Source organism: Macaca mulatta, chromosome X (genome assembly GCF_049350105.2).
Source record: "Macaca mulatta isolate MMU2019108-1 chromosome X, T2T-MMU8v2.0, whole genome shotgun sequence".
NCBI lineage: Eukaryota > Metazoa > Chordata > Mammalia > Primates > Cercopithecidae > Macaca > Macaca mulatta.
In genome coordinates this window covers 157,813,805-157,837,468 of record NC_133426.1, presented here as the reverse complement: position 1 = coordinate 157,837,468, position 23,664 = coordinate 157,813,805, and the positions used below count along the sequence as shown (strand labels likewise).

At 37.7% G+C, this 23,664-nt stretch overlaps 1 protein-coding gene across 1 annotated transcript in view; it reads right to left on the bottom strand.

Moving 5' to 3' along the window:
* Nucleotides 1-23,664, bottom strand: part of PASD1 (PAS domain containing repressor 1) — a 103,910-nt gene that overhangs the window by 67,165 nt on the left and 13,081 nt on the right. The window contains exons 2-3 of the mRNA XM_015128424.3: nucleotides 2,494-2,549; nucleotides 1,361-1,515 (exon numbers count right to left, since the gene is read on the bottom strand). Of these exons, the coding sequence (XP_014983910.1) occupies nucleotides 1,361-1,515; nucleotides 2,494-2,525 (187 nt within the window). The 5' untranslated portion in view covers nucleotides 2,526-2,549. The remainder of the gene's footprint in view (nucleotides 1-1,360; nucleotides 1,516-2,493; nucleotides 2,550-23,664) is intronic.

The following is a 23,664-nucleotide window of genomic DNA, read 5'->3' as shown; positions in this document are numbered from 1 at the left end:
AAAAGTGGAGGTCACTGATATCTACATAACACTTCAAATCAAGGGAATAGATAAGGTAACCTGGAAAATGAGTACTGTGTAAATATAAAAGAGAAAAAAGTCCAAGGACTGAGCCATGGGTACACCCATGTTTAGAAGTTGAAAGGGGAGGAAGAAGTAAAAAAACACAGATAAAGAGTGGCCAATTCATATGGTTTGGCTTTGTGTCCCTGCCAAAATATCATCTTGAATTGTACTCCCATAATTCCCACACGTTTGTGGGAGGGACCTGGTGGGAGATAATTGAGTCATTGGTGCACTTTCTCCCATCTTGTTCTCATGGTAGTGAAAAAATCTCAGGAGAGCTGATGGTTTCATAACAGGAAACCCATTTCTCTTGGCTCTCATCCTCTCTCTTGCCTGCTGCAATGTAACATGTGCCTTTCCCCTTCCGTCATGATTGTGAGGCTTCCCCAGCCATGTGGAACTGTAAGTCCAATTAAGCCTTTTTCTTTTGTAAATTGCACAGGCTTGGGTATGTCTTTAGCAGCAGTGTGAAAGTGGACTAATACGCCAATGAACCAGGAAAGAAACTTAGTGACTGTGCTGTCCCGGAACCTGAGGGAAAAGTGTTTCAAAAAGGAGGGAGTGGTCACATGTCCAATGTTTTGGAAAAGTCAAGAAAGATGAGGACAGTTAAACCAAATAATTCAGCAATGTGAAGGTCACTGGTATTCCTGACAAAAGTAGTTGTAGTTGAATGGTAGAAGCTAAAGCCTCAGTGAAGTCGGTTGAGGAAAGAATGGGATGTGAGCCAGTGGAGACAGGGCCCATAAAATCATTTCAGTAAGTTTTTCTGTGAAGGAGGAGAACACAGAAATAGGGCAATACCTGGAGGTATCATGGGGTCAAAAATTATTTTAAGGTAAGAGATTATTACAGTATAATTACATATTTATGGGCATGACTTACTCAGATGTTTTGAGTTAAACCTACTGAATTAAACCTTAAAATATTGTAGGTAATATTTTACAGGCTCGGGGCCATGTTTCCCTCAGCAACATTTACCACATACCTTTAAGTGCTTAAGATACAGAAATTTGCATTATTTCCCACATATGCTTCTATTAATTTTCATTTCCTTGGCCCACTTTTGCATGAATCTCAATCACATTTTAAGTGTCAACCATATACAAACTTGTGAATGCAAAGAAACAAACTATCTGTGTATTAGAAGGTACTTCAAGAGTTCCTCTAATCATTAATTATTCCCAACGAATGTCTGAGGTAAAGTGAGAGACCAAGTTGTCCCACCCACAGCTAATTTTCAATGTGGCTAATCGAAAACCTATAATGATGGTGGAGGCTGAACAAATCAAACCTTTGTCCTTTTGTGAAAGGACAGTGGTGCTCTGTGATGTTTCCGATTTGTCTCCTTTTACAGGATAGCCATGAGTTTGCAGTATTTTGCGGAGTCTTGTCAAGACGGCATTTAATTCAGCCTTCTTTGCCTTTTCGAATTCATCAGATTCATCCCTAATTGAGAAAAAGAAAACCAATCAGGGTTACTAATGGCAAGGGTGGGGTGGGGAAATCAGATGATGGAACAATAGAAGAAGAGAGAAAGGGAGAAGTTAGTGTCAATATTTGAGCAAAAATCCAGTCCTTTGATTACCCATAGAGCAACAATAATAATCATTATTAAAATAAGGAAATGAAAGCCAACTTCATTTCCCTTTGCTGTGGGGCCCTTGAGGGTAGGGACCATATCTGTCTCCTTGTCTCTTCCAGAACAAAGCCCCGCACAGTACCTGGCACAGTGACCTAAGAATTATATAAAATAAGTCCAAATTAATTGGAATTTAACAGTGGGTCTTTGTTCCACCATATATTATTACATCCTTTAGCAAGAGTGTTTCTGATAAAATTAAATTCTTTCTAAGTGGTCTATAATCACACAAGAGGCTCTCTCAAAGCCAATGCTCTTCTCAGAGAGGAGACTGAACCATAAAATGCTAATTGATTTTTTATTTTTTACTTTTAAAAACCACAGATCATACTGCAAACTTTTGACAAAATCTTTTTGATCAGTGTACTTGAATTTATTTTAGAAGTTTGATCTGGAAAAATAAATTAATTTATCTTCTCAAACACAAATGAATTTAAGCTGTAGGCAAGCCAAGGCTCAAAAACAGTCTTCTAAAAATATCAGGGACTGTATACTTGTCAGTCATTTGACAACCATTAGAGTCAGCTCTGGGCAGGCACTATGCAAGGCATGGAGGACACAGTTTGAGGAAGAGGGCTGTCAGGTAAATAGGTAATGTGCTAAGTATTATAATAGAGTTGGGGCTGAGAGTTATGGAAAAAAAAAAAAAAAAACACTGGAGAAACGACATTTCTCTGAGTGAATTAGGCTTCCCTGAGGAAATAGCATTTTGCTAGATGTGAAATGGGAACAGAGCACGAGGGAGAGGGCTTTGACAGAAATGTCAGTCAGTTATGAATGCATACCTCTTCTCTTTCTCTCTCTCATCCTCATTCATTATTCAGTGATGTAAGGAAGACTCCTGAAATCAAAGTGAAGCAATATTTGACTAAGAAATCAGTTTTAGTGGTGAATCACAGTAAAGCAATAAGGATAATCAAAATTCTCAATTGCATAACACTTTTCCCTCAAGGAATGCCTACTTCTTTTAAAGATAGGCTTTCATTAAGTACCAATAACACTCTCATATGTTATGTAGATGTTGAAGACTTGCTTTATTGTGTAATCCCCAATGAATATTTTTGATAATAACATTACACATGAATATATTTGTAAAAGTTACAAAAACATTCTGTGGTTACACCACTTAATCAAAAAACAAAAACGAAAACAAAAAACAAGTATTTGTAGTTTTAGTTCCATACCCTTAAATTCATTTAACTTTCATTAACTTTGAGAAAATTTAAGGAAATGAAGACAGATGCAGTTTGAAAGCTTCATGCCAAGCATGTACATGCCACAAAAGAGAAAAATCTGCATTATTGTTGTTCACAGAAATCCTTGGTGCATAAAACAATGACCTTGAAATCACTGAAGTCCTCTGCTTTGAGCTGTACAATTAGACTCACACATCACCTCAAGGCCAAAGCCTCAAGGTAGATGTCAATGGCATCCCAATACATATGTGTTACAAAAAAGTGATCAAAATATAGCAAACATCCTTTAAATGCTCTCTAAGTAAGGGAAAGCTTGGGGAGTCAAACACTGGAAAGGTACTAAGCACGAAATATGAACCTGTGCTTGGTGTTAATGCTCTCCTAGATAAAAAATAACCTGAACAGGGAAGTGAAACTAAAGCTCACCATCTCTCCCTATGTATAGCCAGAACTCCCAGAGGCTAACATTACATTGAAAAAAAAAATGGATAAAGAATAACCCAAACAAGGAAGTGGAATTAAAACTCACCACCTCTGCCTACATGTAGCCAGGACTCCCAGAGGCTAACATTACATTGAAAAAGAAAAAAAAAAAAATCCTCCCACCAACAAAAGAAGAAAACAGGAAGCTTGTCTGTCTCAGCATGTTCTCTGGGTGCAGGGGAAAAGACACCACCATACGGAATCAACCTTGGGGTTCCAGAAAAGGCAAAGATAAACCCCTTCTGGAGAGATACTTTCTAAAGACAGATTCCACAGAATTTCCACAGATAAGGCACTGTTGAAGATGAGCTCACTATTCAAAATTAGAAAATACGTAAGGAAATAATCTATCAATCCCCAAACTAAGGGACACACACACCCCCCAACAGTATGAAACCCGCAAGAACTTCAAATAGCTGTGGAGAAAGATGAATTAGAAGTTATATAAATAGATATATTCAATGAAATTAATTTTTAAAAGATGGGTTGAACAATGTATTAGAAACATCAGATAAGGAAATTAATAAATGGAACAGAGCTATGAGAAAACTTGCCATACAATAGGAGAAAATGGGTTGGAAAATATGAAACAAGAGGTTATGAGATATGAAGGACAAAATGGGAAGGCACAGTATATATCTAAGAGAGGTTCCAGATAGGCATAATAGCAAGGGGAGATGAGTAGTAAGGAGACAATTTTAAATTTTCCAGAATGGAAAATGTGACCCAATCTGGATAAATTAAAATAAAACCACACCTAGAAACATCACAGTGAAATTTCAGAGCACCAAAAACAGCTAAGCCATTCTAAGCCATGAAAAAGATCAACACATACCAAAGAATATTATCAAACAGACCGTATTTCTGGCCCAAATACAATTAAATTAGAAATCAATAATAAAAAGACAATACAAAACCTGATCGATTTGAACATTCAAAATAACAAAACTTCCTAAATAGCTCTGAAAAGCAGAAAATACTCAGAACTAAATATTACAAGTATACCACGTTAAAAATATATTAAAGTAAAATGCAGCTAAAGTAGTACCAAAGCATTTGGTCTTAAATGCCTATTAGGAAAAAAAGTAAACAAAAACTAGTAAACAAATTAGTAAACAAAATTAGTAAGCTGGCCGGGCTCAGTGGCTCACACCTGTAATCCCAGCACTTTGGGAGGCCGAGGCAGGCAGATCACCTGAGGTCAGGAGTTCAAGACTAGCCTGGGCAACATGGTAAAACCCTCTCTCTACTAAAATACAAAAATTAGCCGGGTGTGGTGGTGGGCACCTATAATTCCAGCTACTCAGGAGGCTGAGGCTGGAGAATTGCTTGAACCTGGGAGGCGGAGATTGCAGTGAGCCGAGATCACATGACTGCACTCCAGCCTAGGCGACTGAGTGAGACTCCATCTCAAAAAAACAAATAAACAAAAAACAGTAAATTAGTAAACAAAAAAAATTAAAAATAAAAGTAAAGCTAAAGAAAGGAGAAGTAAGAAAATACTAAATAGGACCAGAAAATAATGCAATAAAAATAAAGATAGAACAGAAATCTTAAAATGGTTTCTTAAAATAAAAACTAGTGAAATAAATAAAGCATTGTTATACAATGTTAATCAAGAAACATGGGAGAGGACACATTTTGGAATGAAAGGGCATACTATAAATACAACATAGTAAAAAGCAGTATGATCAACTCTACACCCATAAATTTGAAAACAGTGAAACAGAGATAAAACGGGATACTGCCTTGGAAAATGAATTTTACCCAAACCTATTTAAGGATACAAAAAAAGCTGAATAAACTCTACAAATCTAAATAAATAAATTCGGTAATGAAAAATCCATCCACAGAAAATAACCTAAACAAATCTAAGCAAAACCTGATGATTTCACAAATGGATGCTTCTAAACATTTAGAGAACTGATAGGTATCGCCTATCTCATGCAAATTATGCTAGAAAACACACAAAAAGAGAAACTACCCAATCTATTTTATAATGCTAGTATATTCTTCATACCAAACTAGAGAAAGGCAGCATCAAAAAGAGAAACTTTATGTCAGTTTCATTTATGATCCATATGAAAAAATTCTAAATAAATTGTAGAAACCCAAAGCAGCAGGGTATTAAGAAAGTGGAGTTAATCCAGAAATATCAGGATATTTTCACATTAGAAAAAATATGTAATTCAACATCCCAGATAAAAAGAGAAAAAGCATGTGATCATCTCTGTAGATTCAGAAAAATACATTTGATGTAATTTAATACACACATATGATTTTTGAAAATATTCTTAACAGACTAGGAATACACAGAAAGTTCCTTAACCTGATAAAATTTATCAACCAGAACATATAATCCTCCTATGTAAAGGTAGAACATTAAAGGAATTTTTTAGTTTCAGGAAAAAAAAGAGTGGCTGCTAAAACACTTAACACAGTGCTAAAAGTGCTAACCAATGCCTTAAGGCAAGAAAAGTAAATAAAATGGATAATTATTGGAAAGGAAAAATAAAACTGTCTGCATTCATGAACATTCTGATTATCTACATAGAAACCCTAAGAAATTCTGCAAACTATTAGAAATAAAATAGTTCAGCAAGGTTGCTGTGTACAAGATTAATATTTAAAAACGAATTTGTTCCTACATACCAGCAACCAAAATTAGAAAGTATTTTTAAAACATACAATAGCACCAAAAATTATAGAGGTCTGCTATGGCTTGGTTGTGGTTTCCTGTCTCCACCAAAACTCATGTTGAAATTTGATCCTTAAAAAGAAGCAGTGCTGGAAGGTGGAGCCTAGTGAGAAGGTTTGGGTTATGAATGGTTTGGTGCCATTCTCCTGGTAGTGAGTTCTCACTCTCCTGATACAGGATTACTTCTCAGGGGAATGGATTAGTTTCTGAGAGACTGGGTTGTTAGAAGCTGAAGTTCCTCCTCCTTCTTGCCTCACTTTTTGCTCATGTCCCCTTCCCCTTCAACTTTCTCTGCCATGTTGTGATGTAGTGCAAAATTCCTTGCCAGAAGCTAGGACCACGCCCTTGAACTTCTCATCCTGCAGAACCTTGAGTTAAATAAACCTCTTTTCTTTATAAATTACCCAGTCTCAGGTATTCTGTTATAACAACAGAAAACAGACTAAGACAGGATTGTTGCTTATCACTAGAATAACTGATGTGGGAACAGCCCTCCTGCCATGAACAACAAGGAAACTGGACAAATTATAGGAAACGCCTGTTCTAAGACACTGGAAAGAGGTAGCACATGCCTGTGATCTTTGAGATAAGAGCAAAAATGAGAAGAGCTCCACAATAATCCCAGATTTCTACCTGAGGACACTTCCAGACCATGATTGAGGGAGAAGGATCTCAAGCAGAATAAAGTGGTCTCATTAAGTTTTAGGAGACAGACATAAGAGTTCAGAAAGCCAAGAAAGATGGTTACAATTTATGGAGCAGAGTATCAGAAAGAAGGGAGCTCTGGGGGAAAAAGAGTTCCAGAAATCTGCATACATGTTTGTTTTTGTTTGTTTGTTTTTTGAGATGGAGTCTCACTCTGTCACCCGGGCTGGAGTACAGTGGCACAATCTCGGCTCGCTGCAAGCTCCACCTCCCGGGTTCATGCCATTCTCCTGCCTCAACCTCCTGAATAGCTGGAACTACAGGCACCTGCCACAACGCCCGGCTACTTTTTTTTGTATTTTTAGTAGAGACGGGGTTTCACCGTGTTAGCCAGGATGGTCTCCATCTCCTGACCTCGTGATCTACCAGCCTCAGCCTCCCAAAGTGCTGGGATTACAAGCGTGAGCCACCGCGCCTGGCCTGCAAGGTGACATTCTACAAGACCAGTCAAAGATCAACTACCAGGGAGAGAACAAATGGTATGAATACAAAACTAAATAACCACCACAGTTCATGCATAGGCGGAAGACATTTGAGTTGTATCTAGCCAGTGTAGAGGAAAATGAGCAGTCTCTCTCTCAGTGTGGGATGGTATCAGGCCATCTAAAATATAAGTTACTAGATTCCCAGAAGAGGGAGGCAAACATATTTTTTGGAAAAATAATTACCAATTTTTTTTGCCATACTGGATGAAAAATATAAACTCATATATCCAAGAATATTGGTGACTCCAATAAAATAAACACAAAGAAAAACTAAAAGAAATTGCTGAAAACCAATTTTAAACAGAAATCTTAAAAGCAAACAGAAATAAAAGATACATTTAATACCAGAGGAAAAATAATGTTTTCTGTCTGGCTTCCCATCAGAACAACTCAAACCAAAAGACAATGAAACATCTTTAAAGTGCTTGGAGGGGGAGTTGGAAAATCAACCTAGAATTCTACATCCAGCAAAAATACACCCTTTGAGAAAACTAAAGATATTTTCAGGTGAACAAAATCTGAAATAAGTCAATGAGAAGCATACCAGCTTTAATAGAAATGTTAAAGGAAGTACTTCAGGTAGAAGGAAAATGATCCCAGGTGGAATCTCAGATCTACACAAAGGAATGAAAATCACTGGCTCTTAAGAATATGTATGTTCATAAATATAAAAGAATGTTTCTCTTTTTAAATTTCTTTAAAAGATAATTGATGTAAAAGCAAAATATTCTAGAGTTTATAATATATACTGAAATAAAACCTGTGACAATAATAGCACAAAGGATGAGAGGGTGGAAAATAAAAATCTGCTGTTGTAAGCTTCTTACATTATACATGAAGTGGCACAATATTAATCCATGGGCAGACTGTAATAAATTAAAGATGTATATGACAAACTGCCTAGAGCAACAAATAGAAGGCACAGATACAGATTATAAATCAAAAAAGAGATAAAATGGAATACTAATTAAAAGCTCATTTAATCCAAAAGAAGCAGAAAAAAGAAGACAATGGAAACAGCGATCAAATAGGGCAAACAGAAAACATATAGTAAGATGGTAGACTTAAATCAAAACATACTCATAATAATATAAACTATCAATGGACTAAACACACAAATGTAGTTTAGGATTGATGATTAGATTTTTAAAAAGCAAGACCAAACTATATGTATAGTCTATAAGAAACTCAATTTAATTATAAAGACACAGGTTAAAAGTAGGATTAACCATTGTGGAAGACAGTGTGACGATTCCTCAAGGATCTAGAACTAGAAATACCATTTGACCCAGCCATCCCATTATTGGGTACATACCCAAAGGATTATAAATCATACTACTATAAAGACACATGCATACGTATGTTTATTGCAGCATATTCACAATAGCAAAGACTTAGAACCAACCCAAATCAATGATAGACTGGATTAAGCAAATGTGGCACATATACACCATGGAATACTATGCAGCCATAAAAAAGGATGAGTTCATGTCCTTTGCAGGGACATGGATGAAGCTGGAAACCATCATTCTCAGCAAACTATCACAAGGACAGAAAACCAAACACTGCATGTTCTCACTCATAGGTGGGATCAAACAATGAGAACACTTGGACATGGGTCAGGGAACATCACACACCGGGGCCTGTCGGGGGTGGGGGGAGGGGGGAGGGATAGCATTAGGAGAAATACCTAATGTAAATGACGAGTTGATGGGTGCAGCACACCAATATGACACATGTATACCTATGTGTCAAACCTGCATGTTGTGCACATGTACCCTATAACTTAAAGTATAATAATAAAATTTTAAAAATAAAATAAAATAATGAATTTAAATAACTACAAAAAAGTGGGATAAAAACATATATACCACTCAGCCCTAATAATAAAAGATTTGGGTGACTATATTAATATTACACAAAGTAGACTCTAGGATAAATATATCACTAGGGAAAAGGAGGGACATTTCATAATGATAAAGGAAGTCAATCAAGAAAACTTAACAACCCTAAATATGTTTACCTCTAATTACAAAGCTTGACAGTGAAGTAAAAACGGACAGAAATGAAAGAAGAAATACATAAATCCACAATTAAGAGTTGGTAATTTAAATACTCCCCTTAGTAATCAATAGAATAAATAAAGAGAAAATAAGTAAGGATATCGAAGACTTAACATTACCAGCAAAAATATTCACAGAACACCACATCCAGGCAGCTATGGGATGTACATTATCTTCCACTGTATATGGAACATTCAGTAAGATTCAACATCTACAGTTTCAATAAATTTAAAGCATTAAAATCACACAGATTTTGTTCTCTGACCACAACAAGATTAAATTAGTAATCAATACTAAACAAACAAATATCTGGAAACCCCTCAAATATTTGGAAATTAAATGCCATACTTCTAAACAATCTGTAGGTCAAAGAAGAAACCCCAAAGAAAATTGGAAAATATTTCAAAATTATTTACTATAAAAATTAATTTTAAATTCCAAAAACTTCAATAATCTAATTGTAATTTATTAAAATTACATTATACATCTTCACAGTACATATTTCCATCAAGAAAAGTTCTCTACAATTATTCAAACCTGTTTTTCATGTTCTTAAATAATATTTATAGGTTTCTTCATATAGGAAGGAAACTATACAGTGCTTAGTAGCTAATTTAACAAAAATGCACAGAAATACTACACTGGAAATAATAGGGCTTTATTGAATCACATAAAATAAATAAATGCAGTGACAATGCCAAGTCTGTGTAAGGGATGTCTCAATATCATCAATTTATCAGATCTTCTCAACTAATGTACAAATTAACATAATTCTGATCAAACCAGTAATTTTTTTGTTTTGTTTTACTTTGTTTTTCTATGTCACTTCACAAGTTAATTACAAAATTCCTGTGGAAAGTAAAGGGCCAAAATATCTACGATAACTTTGAAGAACAACAGCAATATAAACGGTGTGCCTACTAGACATCAAAGTTTATTATAAAGCTACAGTATTTAGGCTAATGAATAATGGTGAAATACATACATGTAGTAGAAAAGAGACAACATAAGAACAGATCCATGCATAAATTGAAATTTGATTTATGATAAAAAAGGCATTAAAATTTTGAAGTTTTACCATGGAGAGAGAGAGAAAAGAGAGACACACAGACAGAGAGAGAGAGAGTGTGTGTGTGTGTGTGTGTGTGTGTGTGTGTGTGTGTGTGTTTAATACAGCCTTTTCTGTGTTTTGGGGCAACAAAATTTGTTTACAAGTTCTTTGAAGACAGAAGCCATGCTTTGCATATCTTTGATACCTCCAACAGCACACAGCTTCACACAGAGCACACACTCAAAATACACAGATAAACAACTGACTACTCTCCTTACCTACTGGACAAGGTAGGCTCAAACACCTAACTGCTAATGGACTTTGCACCTTCTCCACTCAGTAATTCATTCTAAAACAACAGATTCAGAAACTTATGTCGGTGAAAGAACATGGAAAGACTGAAAAAGAGTAAGGCTAATTAAAAGCTCTCAGGCCAAGGATAGTCAGCCCTCCTATACAAAATAATAATTAATTGGTTGGAAAAAGCAGTTTACATAAGTACATTTTTCCAAAATCAATGGGAAATAATCTAAAATCCCATCAAATTGTATTACGGAAGTATAATATAAAGGTCAAGAGGGTCACACTTGCAAACATTTCTTCTAAGAGCTGGGAAAGGGAGCGTTGTTCTCATCCATTTTTAATTTTCTGGAAAAACATATGATAGATGTATGTGTACACACACATCTATACACACATAGATATTTGTTTTAGTTTACAAGAAAATACACTGAATAGGTGGATTTAATTCATCATTGGTTCTCTGTGGTTGAGAATCACTTAGATATATACTTTCCGGCATGACTACTATGATAATACAGATTTATCAGTGTCTAATTGGGATAACGTCCACAGTCAAAAGAATCCTCAGTCTAACTCTCTCAGTCTCAAAACTTCCAGGACCCAAATATCAGACTTCCGGCTCAAGCTCCACAGCAATACCAACCTTTTCTAGAGACAAGCAACTTGCTGATCAAAACCTGGGCTCCTGGAGATAATGTTCCTGAAACATGCTGCAGGAGTTCTATCTGGGACCTATGTGACATACATGTCATGTGCCATATCTCCCAGAACAAACATTTCAGGACTAAATGACACGAAAGTTGTAATCCTGAATTAGAGTCAAAGTGAAGCATGTCCTGGCTGGGTGCAGTGGCTCACACCTGTAATCCTGGCACTTTGGGAGGTCAAGGCAGGAGGACAGCTTGAGCCCAGGAGTTTAAGACCAGCCTGGGCAATATGGTGAAAATATAAGAAATAAGCTGGGCATGATGGTGTGCACCTGTAGACCCAGCTACTGTGGAGGCTGAGGTGAGAGGATCGCTTGAGCCTGGGAGGTGGAGGTTGCAGTAAGATGACATGGCACCAGTGCACTCCAGCCTGGGTGACAGAGTGAGACCATCTCAAATAAAAGTAAAAATAAAAATAAAAAGTGAAAGTGGAACATGTCCTGAAAATGAGTCCAGGACCCATTTACTATGGGGTTAGGTTCAAGGTATTAAATCTTCCACCATCCACGGACTACTTTACAATGCCAGACTTTTACTACACCTGACAGCTGTGGAAGGAGAGCAACCAGGCTGAGGAGCAAGAATTGCAAGATCGTGACTTTCTAAATGCAAACCTAGGGGACTAGGAAAGAGTTTTAGAATAAAGACTAAAGCACTGTAATTCATAAGTTTACTTACATATCTCAGGGCTGATGTCCTTTCCAACAAATCCTTCACAAATTCAGATAAATACTTGTACTCATCCATCTTTGCCTGTTCTGCCTTTTAAAGTTGAATTTTAATGCAGTTCCATGTGAAATATCTATATTTGTGGCATTCTTCATTTTCAAGTAGAGTAACATTTGCCCAGGACTAGGAGTCCAAGCTCCCTTTATCCTCCTGCCCCAGATTACATTTCTTATTTCATGGAGTATCTCATTTGTGACACTCCCCAGTAGATTTTTCATGTTTTGTAATCAATGCAGAGGCTAGTGAAAAGCATGTTTGCAGAGAATCTGTATTATGAAAAATACTTATTATAATCTTGTCTGAAAAAGGTTACAGGATTGTATGTGCCATATGAACCCAATCATGTTAAGCAAATGATCAAATGAAATACTGTGTAGAAAACAGAATGAGAAATAAAAGCAAAGCATTCACAAGGTGTCCTTTAGTGATAGAACAATGAGCAAGTAAATTTTTAAAATATTTTTAAAGTTTGTTACATTTAGTATGTGTGTCATTCAGAATTAAGAAACTCCTCTCAAAAATAATGTGGATGCTAGTGTTGAAGAGTGAAGAGACTGGGCTCTGGAATCAATTGGATCTGGGTTTAAATCCCAACTCTCTACCTGTTTATAGATGTGTGACCTTTGGTCCTTAACTTCTATGAGTCTCAATTATCTCAATTTTAAAATGGGGGTTATAATACCTACATGCCAAGGTTTTTATGAGAATTAAGTTAATGTATATAAAGTGGCTAGCACTATGACTGACTCATAGCAACCACCCAATAAATTATGGCTTTAATTAGAGATTGTTAATAGCAGTGTAAAATCTAAAAGACTGTGACAAGGATGCAATCTTCTCAGAGGGGTCAGTGATGGCAAAAATTTGGCAATACAGAGAGATTTCTTCACATCACCTGTTGTTGCAACAATGAGAGAGTTGTGTGGAGACCAATCTCCATGCAGTGGGCCTGCCAGGTAAGTCCAACATGTCATGAATAAGTGCTGTCTCAGGTCTGGGTGCAGAGTCAGGGTATCACAGCACCTAATGTATGTCCTCATAATGTGCAACATGTGGTAGAAGAGAATAACTCTGTAGTGGTAATGATCTGCACAGAAGAGACATTGTCCCCAACAACACAAAGAGAAAACATATCCTCACTCTTCCACATCTGAAGAGGTTAAAGTTAACTAGTTAGTGCTCTAGAACCCACGAATAACTGCCCTCTCTGTGGGCTTGCCTAAGTCACAGGTAGTTCCTGGCAGGCCTAATCAGCGATTTGTCAGAATGAGTACTATTTCAGCAGCTCCCAGAAACGTGCTCTGCAGATCAGTCTGAACTCCCTCACCCAGTCTGTCAGTCAGCTTAGCCAGACTGACAGAGAGAAGGAAAACTCTATGGCCTCACGGTGCAGTAATGGCCAGAAAGTGTTTGGCTCATGTAAACATCATTTAAAATGTTTACATGGAATTTTAAAGAAAACCAGAGAAGGTCAGAAGAAAAGCAGAATGCAGAGACTAATACATCTTTGGATATTACTTTGGTTACAATATTTGTTTATTTTAAAGTAAAAACCTCAAAGTATTTTAAATGTTATTGTGGAAGATAATCACATCATGTATTTGTAGTTATAAAACTTGCTGTGCACTATCAGGGATCAACTCTGTCTTTATATATAGAGAAACACATACACACTCTTTATAAACAATTGCTCAAGCAAAGGAAAGTGGTCTTTCAAATCTCAATATGGTTCCAGGAATTTGTTTTAAGTTTATAGGGGAAAATGCATTATGGCAGATTTCATCAACTTGAGTGAAGTCATCTTCTCATATAAGGTTTATTAAAGGCATTTAATCAGTGAGAAAGAATGAAATATTTACAATTCTCAAGTAGATAGTAATGATGTTAAATGTGTATGATATAAATATATCAACCAAGTCAGTGGAAATTTCCAATTTATTTTCAACCAAAATTCCTTCAAAAATTACAACTTATAAGACAGTATTTTATCAGTTACTCATCCATCTTAAGGGAACACAACTTTCCAATGGATAAAATCAAGAATGTAAATTAATCTACACTGGATTATGTAATATGCATGCCATACACAACACTGAATATGCCAGGAAAGGCAGTGGCAAAGTCATGCTCCAAAAGACATCCAGGAACAGAATCAGGTGTCCTGGTTTTTCTGACGTATCCCTACTGACTGGCTGTGCTTTTCTCTAACCTTAGTTCTTTCAGTAAGCTCTTACTGCACAAGCATAGACCCTGGCCTGGGCAGCGTTGTGAGGGAATCCAAGCAATGAAGAAAATGAACTCAATTCCACAGAAGCATGCACACACACATACACACATACCTGCATGGGTAAAATGCTCACTCTTTCCTAGACCAAAGCTGAGGTGCATTCTAAGCACAGGTGCATATTTTGTGACCCCTTCTGAGAAAAGGGTCAGGCCAATTTTGTCACTTATTGTATTCCTAGCACCCTAAACCCATGTTGAATAAATGTTTGGTGGATGAATAAATGAATGAGGGATTGCTGAGTCCTACCTGGAAAAATGCAAATGGTCAGCCAAAGTTTGCTGAATACCTCCTCTCACCCAGCTAATCCTGTTCCTAAAAGATAGATACAAAAAAAAAAAAAAAAAAAAAAAAAAAAACGAGGCAAACCCAGATCTGTAAAGAAACTAAGTCAGATTTAAAAGGGTATTTCTTACTGATTTCCCTCTTTTGGGAATTCGTATGCCATGTTCTCTTAGTCTGAGACAATAAGGAATACTAAAGAAACAGAAGATTTCTTGCATCCCTGAACATTCCGGCAGAATATTTCAAGTTTCTAGATGGTCCAGCAAAAATTTCTGCAGACTCTAAAACAGATCAGCAATCCATTAAACGATTAATCCTAGTCTTATTCCAATTAAGTCCATAAAACCCTTCTGTGCTCCTGCCAGTTCTGAAATCTCAGCAATTCAACCCCTGTCCCTGCCACACCCTGGCAGTACACAGGCTTGTGGGGAAGACTGGCACCTATATAAATCCACTGATTCAGGGCAAGGGGCAAGGGAGTAATCAATACTGAACTAGAAGCTTCACAGAAGATGGCAAGTTCTAGGGCTGCCCCAGACATGTAGAATCAGAATCATCATAGCATCAAGTTCTCTAAGCCATGCTTATGCACGCTAACCTTTGAGAAGCACTTAAAGTTAGAAGACCCAAGGAGTTCAGCTGGGAGAGGTTGGGGCCTTGAAGCAGGGCAGTGGCAGCAGAGGTAGAGCCATAATAGCCAACATTTACTGAGACTACTACATACATACTAGGTCCTGTGTATTTCACAAGTCACCATTTAATTCTCACAACAGCCCTGTTCGATAGGTGCTATTACTCCCATTTCCCACATGAGGGTACTGAGACTCAGAGTTTAAGTAGCTTGTCTGAAGTTACATAGCTACTACCTGACAGCACTGGAAAATCAGTCTGTAAACATTTGCTTCACCATCTCCTCTGTAGTGCTTTTCAATTCTCAAGGAAAGCGGTCTTTCCCTGTCTTGCTACACTACCCACTTTCTTTCTCTCTTACTCAACTCTGCAGTGATTACCCTAAAAGCTCTCTAAACTATTTTGGAGGCCCAACTGATGTGAAAGTGAGTATATGAATAAGTGGGACACTTTAGAATTCAGTTTATAACCACTACATTCTCCAGACAACACCACCTAAGCTTTCGTAACAGCCTTCACATTCACTCTAGCCCAGGAAAGCTCTCTAGCTACTCTCTCAGATGCAGTCTTCTACATCTGAGAGATGTAGCATTTTCCTGGGTTGTACATGAAGCCCCAAAGCAATCTGCTTCCTCTTCCATGGTCAAACTGACTGCCCTTCCCACAACCCTTTCCTCCAGAATCCCTAGGCCATGTAAGAATTCTGCTGATCAGTATCAGGCAGGTGATTAAATGTTTGTTACTTTCCCTTCCTTATTTATCAACAGAATGCAACATTCCCCTTCCTTGGTTGAAACAACAGAAATTCGGTAGAATTAAATTTCTACATTTATTGTATAACAATCCTCTGAAAGGAGTAGAAAGCCAGGTATTCATATTTACCTGGATATTAGCAGAGAAAATCCCAGTTATATGACAAAATTCTCAAGCACCAATATCATCAATCTATTCCTGCAAATGATGGTTGCCAAGTCAATTTTCATAACATCTCTTCCTTCTCTGCCCTGGTTTGGGCCCATCGACCAGCATCCATAGCCTGTCCTTGGATCCCATCTTTGTACTATCGCTCACACTTGCCTGCTCCTACCAATCCTCAATGCCAGGCCTCAAGCTCAGGCCCTTTCACCTCAATTCCTGCAACCACCTCGTCCTCCATGGTCTCCATTCCTGCCCCATCTAGTCCATCCTCAACCAGCGGCCAATATGATCTTATACACTGACTTGATCTGTCCTTCCACTTAAAGTCCTCCCCTGGGTCCCCCATTATCCCAGACTACTGGAAAGTTCCTGCTTGAAGCCCTCTGCAGCAAGTAACTTATTTGTCACATCTCTTTGAGGTATGATCTGATGTTGTCTTCACTTTACAGATGAAAAAAACTGAGTCACAGAAAGGTAGCCCAAGATTAACCAGCTAGTAAGTAGTAAATCAAAGATTTGAATCCAGAGAGTCTGGTATAAAGGTTAAAAAGTACACTGGATTTCCTTATATACCTATGCTACTGTTTCCAAGAAGTCTTCCCGGATTACCCCTAAGTCTTTCCTTTGAAGACCTATTTTCCAAACCCTGCCCTTTATGTGCATTTTTCTTATTCTTCCACTAGAATGTAAGCTTCCTCAGGACAAGGAAGGCTTATTCCACTTTCTATATCCTAAAACATCTAGAACTGTGCACCATAGACACAAAGCATTGGGTATTTGTTCAATCAAATTAAATGTATGTAAGTACAAAAGATGATATAGATAACTTGGTGCAAACTATGTTACTGTAACACCTCACCCTCTACTTTGCAAAGTGCAGTGACAGAATATGGTCCTATACAATGAGATGATAAAAGAGAGGAAATGAGAATTTAGAATACCAAAATTAAAGAGATGGGGTCACTAGGAGTCCTAGGATTTTACAGAATAAATAATTCCAGAGAAATCCAGCATATTTAATTTCCATAGTGAATTCTGTGTGATGTTTACCAACCCCATCATGTCTAAAGACGTTTCAAAGGGTTAGAGAACGGGTAATAGACTGTGGAAGCATTTACCAGACAAATCGATTCCAAGTTTCTTGCATCTAGTGGTTAAAGGGCTGTTTCACACTATCTATAACTGTCCAGGGCTAACTCCACCCCCGATAGGCAAAGGGAAGTTCATTATCACTTTGATTTCCAGTAAAACAATAAGACATCCTTGCAGGACTTCACTTCCTGGAAAAGGAAAATTAATCTGAAGTCTGCTACTCAAATGTACACATTATCACGGCTAGTTGCAGTAGCTGGACAATAAAACCTAGTGAATAAGACCTATAGATACCCAGGTGACAAACACGAATTGTAAGATTTTAAGTGGAATTCAATCAGCCTGTAGAACTTAATGTTTTTCATTATTCCCAAAGCATATCCTAATATTAAATACAGAAATCAATCTGTATAGGAAGCAATAAACCCCCCTGATATGAAGAAAAGAAAAGCTTCTGCTTTTCTTCTGGATAATTGTCTGGTGCTATCTTTCCCTGATTGATTTCTTTGATCTCTATTTCAAAGGCTAGCCTTCACTTCCCAATGAGAGTGGTCTACTGTGGGATTCAGAGGGGAATTCCGAAGTTATTGTTAATGGTCCCTACATTTCTAGCTATGTCACAATTTCCATCCATTTGTGACCTTCTGCTCACTAGGAATGTGCCTATATACCAACCTTGATGTTCTATTAATTCATTAAATTCATACTCTTCTCCAGATTGACATCTTATAAAAATCTAGCTGAAAACTGATAGAAATATCAGTAAATTTTTATCTCTTTTGGATATTCTTTTGATTTCCCTTAGACTTAACCTGAATTCTTCTAGGACTGGGACACATGAAAGCACCTTAAGTCGAAAAGCTGAAGTACTGCATTTATTCCCAATACATTCACGAAGTGCCTACTCTGAGCCAGCCTTAGCAATACCAAGTGTGAGAATCCAGAGATGAAGATGCCACAGTCTCTGTCCTCACAAAGTCCACAGTCAATAAGGAGAGGCATTTAAGTCAATCATTATAACTCCACAATTAGAAAGGATTTTGTCAAGATTAAAACAGTCTGTGAAATCTAAAAGACAGGTAGAACTGAAAAATATTGCCAATTTTTAAATTAATTATGAAAAGTATGGTACTCTCATTCATCCTCAAAATCACAAAAAAAAAACTACGCTGGGACTTGACAGGGAATCTGTCCTCAGGTCCCTTGTTATAAGAGTTCCTTGGAGATGAAACCATCCCCTTATGTTACTTTTATATTTAAGCAATAAACTTCCCTTGGAATGGGGCTCATGTGAATTTAGATTTATAGCAGTAGAAAAGTATAAGATTTTAGAAAAATTAAAAATAGTAATAACATTAAATGATATTTATTAAACACTTAAACTACATCCCAGGCATTATCTTCCCCATTTTACACGTGAGGAAAATGGGTTCCAAATATTTTTGCTAACTTTCCCAAGACCATCTTGAGAGTTCACGGCAGTGCCTGAGCACTCACTCGCTGTAGTGCACTGCCTTTTCATTACTTAGCATTGGCCCTTTTTCAACACTCTTGCCCATCCTGACCACCCTCCTCACACCCACCCCCAATTTCCATCTGTGACCTTCAGCTCACTAGGAATAAGCACGAACATCTCACATTTCTCCCAATTCTGGTTCCCTTGCCTATCAACAAATTACTTTGATGTTCTGAAGCAATTACATTTATGTCCAATAATGTTTTGGCAATTGATCATGCTCTTGAAACTCACAAAAAAATCATAAATATGGTGACAAAGTGTCTGTAAACACATCAGTGTCGTTCGTTGAAAAAAAAAAATAGGAGAGCTTGGTTTCCATCATGTTGAGAGCTCGGTCCCTTGACAGTGATTGCTAAGACACGGGATTTGAATATTTGAGAATTCCTAGTGTATAGAAAGGAGTGACAGTCCAGTGTACTTCAAACCTCTAGACAGTATCAAGGCTGAAGTGCAGCAGCACTTTAGGCTTCGGAGGAGGTAAGAATCTTGAAATGCATCCCATCCTTGTTTCTTCCTCATTCCTTCCCCCTCCAGTATTTGAGTTCTAGGCTCCTGCTACACCTCTCTCCCAGCTAGAGCTCTCCTAAAGCCCCTTTGGGTGTTTGTTGCTGTCATATCCGAGTGGACCATGACACTGAACCAAGGCTGATACTCTTAGATGCACTCAAGATCCAAAGACAGGCCAGGCATGGTGGTACAGGTCTGTAGTCCCAGCTACTCAGGAGGCTGAGGCAGGAGGATCACTTGAGCCCGGGAGGTCAAGGCTGCAGGGAGCCATGATTGTGCCACTCACTGACTCCAGCCTGGGTGACAGAGTGAGACTCTGTCTCAAAAAAAAGGTGGGGGGGGGCAGGCGCAGTGGCTCATGCCTGTAATCCCAGCACTTTGAGAGGCCAAGGTGGGTGGATCAGGAGGTCAGGAGATTGAGACCACCCTAGCTAACACGGTGAAACCCCATCTCTACTAAAAATACAAAAAATTAGCTGGGCATGGTGACACGCACCTGTAATCCAGCTATTCGAGAGGCTGAGGCAGTTGAATCACTTGAACCCAGGAGGCGGAGGTTGCAGTGAGCCAAGATCGTGCCCTGCACTCCAGTCTGGGTAACAGAGCAAGACTCTGTCTCAACAACAACAAAAAAAAGGTAAAAGAAAAAAGAAAAGGATTCAAGGACACACGATTGGGAATACTGCCCCTGAACACCTCCCAGAGAAATTTTCCTGTCTACTCTTCACACATTGTAACTCTATCCTATCTATTTCAGCTATTCATTGAATTGAGAGCTATGCAAAATTGAGCTGACAGAGCTGGCTGTTCATGGCCCCTCTTTCCAGGGTTCATTAGTGGACACTTTATTCCTGTATCCTGCTCTTTTCCTCTCTCTTTTTTCATCATTTTGTCCCCAAGTTCCAATATGGGTTCCTCTTCAAAAGAAATCAACCAGAGAATTTACCAAAAATGAAGAATGAGAAACTCAAAACGTATAACTGATAGTTCATCTATAAGAAAAGATGTAAAGGGAGCATGTTCGAAGGAAAAGGTCAACAGGAGAAAATCCCATATTCTAGCATCCTGGTTCTCTTTACCAGATAGCACTTATATGAAAAGTAGAGACTCGTTTGTGGAAGTAAAGATAACACACATCACATAACACATCTTTCCGGAAGAGTCCTCTGTAAATAAAATTCCACTATTCATTTAACATTTATTCATTTTATAGACATTTTCTAAGTGTGAACTCTGTGGCTGACTCTGGAGAATAAAGAGATGAAGTCAATTCGTTCTGCTCTTTGGAGATTAGACTTATAGATAGATAACTAGAATACAAGGTAAAAATTTATAAATCCCTTTAAAAAGTTATACATAAAGTGTTGTGGAAGCTAAGAGGAAGAAATAAAAATGAAGAGCATAGATGGAATACAGAAACAGAAGCACAGAGAGTCAGCATCTAGTGTTAGGGACAGCAGGGGGGCGCCTGGGTTAAAGTAATCATACTTTTTCTTAAATGCCCTGAACTCTGCTAGAGTAAAGTTCAGGGTTCTCTGGCTAATGAAAAGCTCAGGCTGTCATTCTTAGACTCACAGAGAAAATAGACTACACTGCTACTGAGATAAGGAGAGCAAACCATTATAGAAGAAAAACTATTTTCACCCATTATATTTCAATAGAATTTCCATTTCAAACCACTGAGGCAATCCAACATGTGTAATCTTGTCTAATAAGAAAAATAATGTGAAGTACTAAGTGACAGCCTCCAACAACCCAGAATAGAGGCTCTTTCCTGCACATCTCCCCCACACCTTCCATCTTCACTTTCTCCCAATAATTTGTATTCAATGAATAAATAAATGAATGAAGTAATCATGTTTTAATATTAGTTAAAGCATTGGAGTTTGCAAATGATTACTTAAAAAGTTAAAATTGAGTCAAGATTACATTACTCTCATGTCCATTTCACTATGCCTCTTTCCTTAAAATGTCTACAGCTTTTAAGCTTCCTACAGTTATTCCTTTGCTCCTTACAAAAGCTGAATAACAACTTATCCTTTGACTTGGATTCTACAGATCTGCATAACACTTTTAAAACTTCTATTATTACTCATGTAAGGGTAAAACTTCATTTCATACATATTTTCTCACTTGAGTTTATTAAAATTTATAGAAACTAAGGTTTTTCTAGTCCCTCACCTTATTAAAAAATTTTGCAAAGTTAGTAACAGGCTTAAGTTAAACTTGAAGCCTTTACCGGCTTGTAAGATTAACATTTTATATGACATTGTCCACACTGGATCTACCTTATATACAATATAAACAGATGCTGACTTTTAAAAATGATGTATTAAACAGAATTCCAACCATATACACTAAAAATAAAACTCACTGAAACTTGATCAAAGAATTTCAAAATTTTGCGGAATGGGAAAATCACATTTTACTGTTTCCTTAAAAAAAAGTTAATTTGTCAAACTACAGGCAAACCCATTTTTCTACAGTATTTTAAAGGATGGATTATCAGAAACATGGAATGAGATTTCGTCTGTGACTTAAATGCCCAAGAGATGACCCTGAAAAAAGAAAAAAAAATCAAATAATATATTCTAAAACTATTTTCTTTAACTCTTCAATGAAGCAATCCACATTCCCAGCTTCCTTGGAAGGGGAGGAGCCTCTTTGTTCACCACAGTTGTGATGCCGGTGTCCACACTTTCTCTCCAACAACGTGAACTCAGTTATCAAAACCCACCATCTCAAAGCCACTCAGAGGAGAGGGAGAGGGGAGAAATCTCTGGCAAATGTCATCCCCATGCAACAGCATCTAAGATCAGAGGGGACTGTGTCAACAGAGTCATTCTGGATTTGGGGAGTTAGGCTTGTTTCTGTTGTCTCTGCAGCAGAGAAAGTTCTTAAGCCTGCAAGGCCAGTTTTTGAACCTACTGGAGATATCTCAGGAGTTTTTGCTGCCTTCAAACCTGCCAGAGCCTTAATCAATACATCAGGGAATTTGGCACAAAAACATTAATAACCAGTTGTCATAAGAAGTTTGACACTGCAATTAGCTGATGGTCTTCTTGCTCAGAAATGGCTGGTCAATATTACTCCTGGGGAATTCAACATAGCTGAGCCAAATACCATTGATCACATATATACAATGGTATACAGGTAACAACAACTTTCCTAAAGGTCACTGGTCCTGCAGAACACGAATACCAAAAGATGGTAATAGGATTAAGCAAAAATAAAAATAGGTATTAAGTGTTCCTTAGTGGAGAACATTTGAAAAATGCTGGTTAAATATACTGAAGCAGATTTATTGACACAAGACATCTCAGCACTTTTAATAGACCTAAGAGCACAGAGAATCTCCAAGATGACTTCAATATGTCTTTGTCTTGTTTTACTTTCTATCCTCAAACACCTATGCATGCATTTTGGCTTACGCATGACACAATGGAAACTTTGAAAGCCTAACAAATATTGAATGGTCTCTGTGACAAAAATACTAGTCTTAGGATCCCCTCCAAGGTTTATGAATGGTCCAGGGAAAGACGAATGTGGTAATAGTAGAGATCCTTTTTAACTGGTTTACTGGTTGTAGTTCAAAGTCCTCCCATAAAGGTCCCCAGCATAGCCTGCCCAAATACCTGCGAAACAACTCTAAGAATAAAGGACTCTCACGGCCAGGTGGAGTGGCTCATACCTATAATCACAGCACTTTGGGAGGCCAAGGCGGGCAGATCACGAGGTCAGGAGATCGGGATCATCCTGGCTAACACGGTGAAACCCCGTCTCTACTGAAAATACAAAAACAATTAGCTGGGCATGGTGGCGGATGCCTGTAGTCCCAGCTACTCAGGAGGCTGAGGCAGGAGAATCACTTGAACCCGGGAGGCGGAGGTTGTGGTGAGCTGAGATCGCACCACTGCACTCCAGCCTGGGCAACAGAGCAAGACTCCATCTCATAAATAAATAAATAAAGACTCTCACCTAACCTTTCTTTTACAAAACAATTGCAATGACTGTGCATTATGGTATATATCTCTGTCAGAATTATCTGTGTAAGATAAGTCTCCTTCAGGCAAACAGTATGAACCATAAATTAATAGGCTATTAATCCCTGCCATTGAAATAACTTTGAAGACAGAAACAAGGTAAAATCTGTTCACTATATGTACCATCACAGTAGAATTCCTATCCTAAGGAAATGGTCCCAAAATGGAATTTCAAGGCTGTGCAAGGATAAAATGTGGTTCTACTGAGAATTTTTTATTAAATGAGCAACTTAACATAACAGAAGTGTAAATCTCATT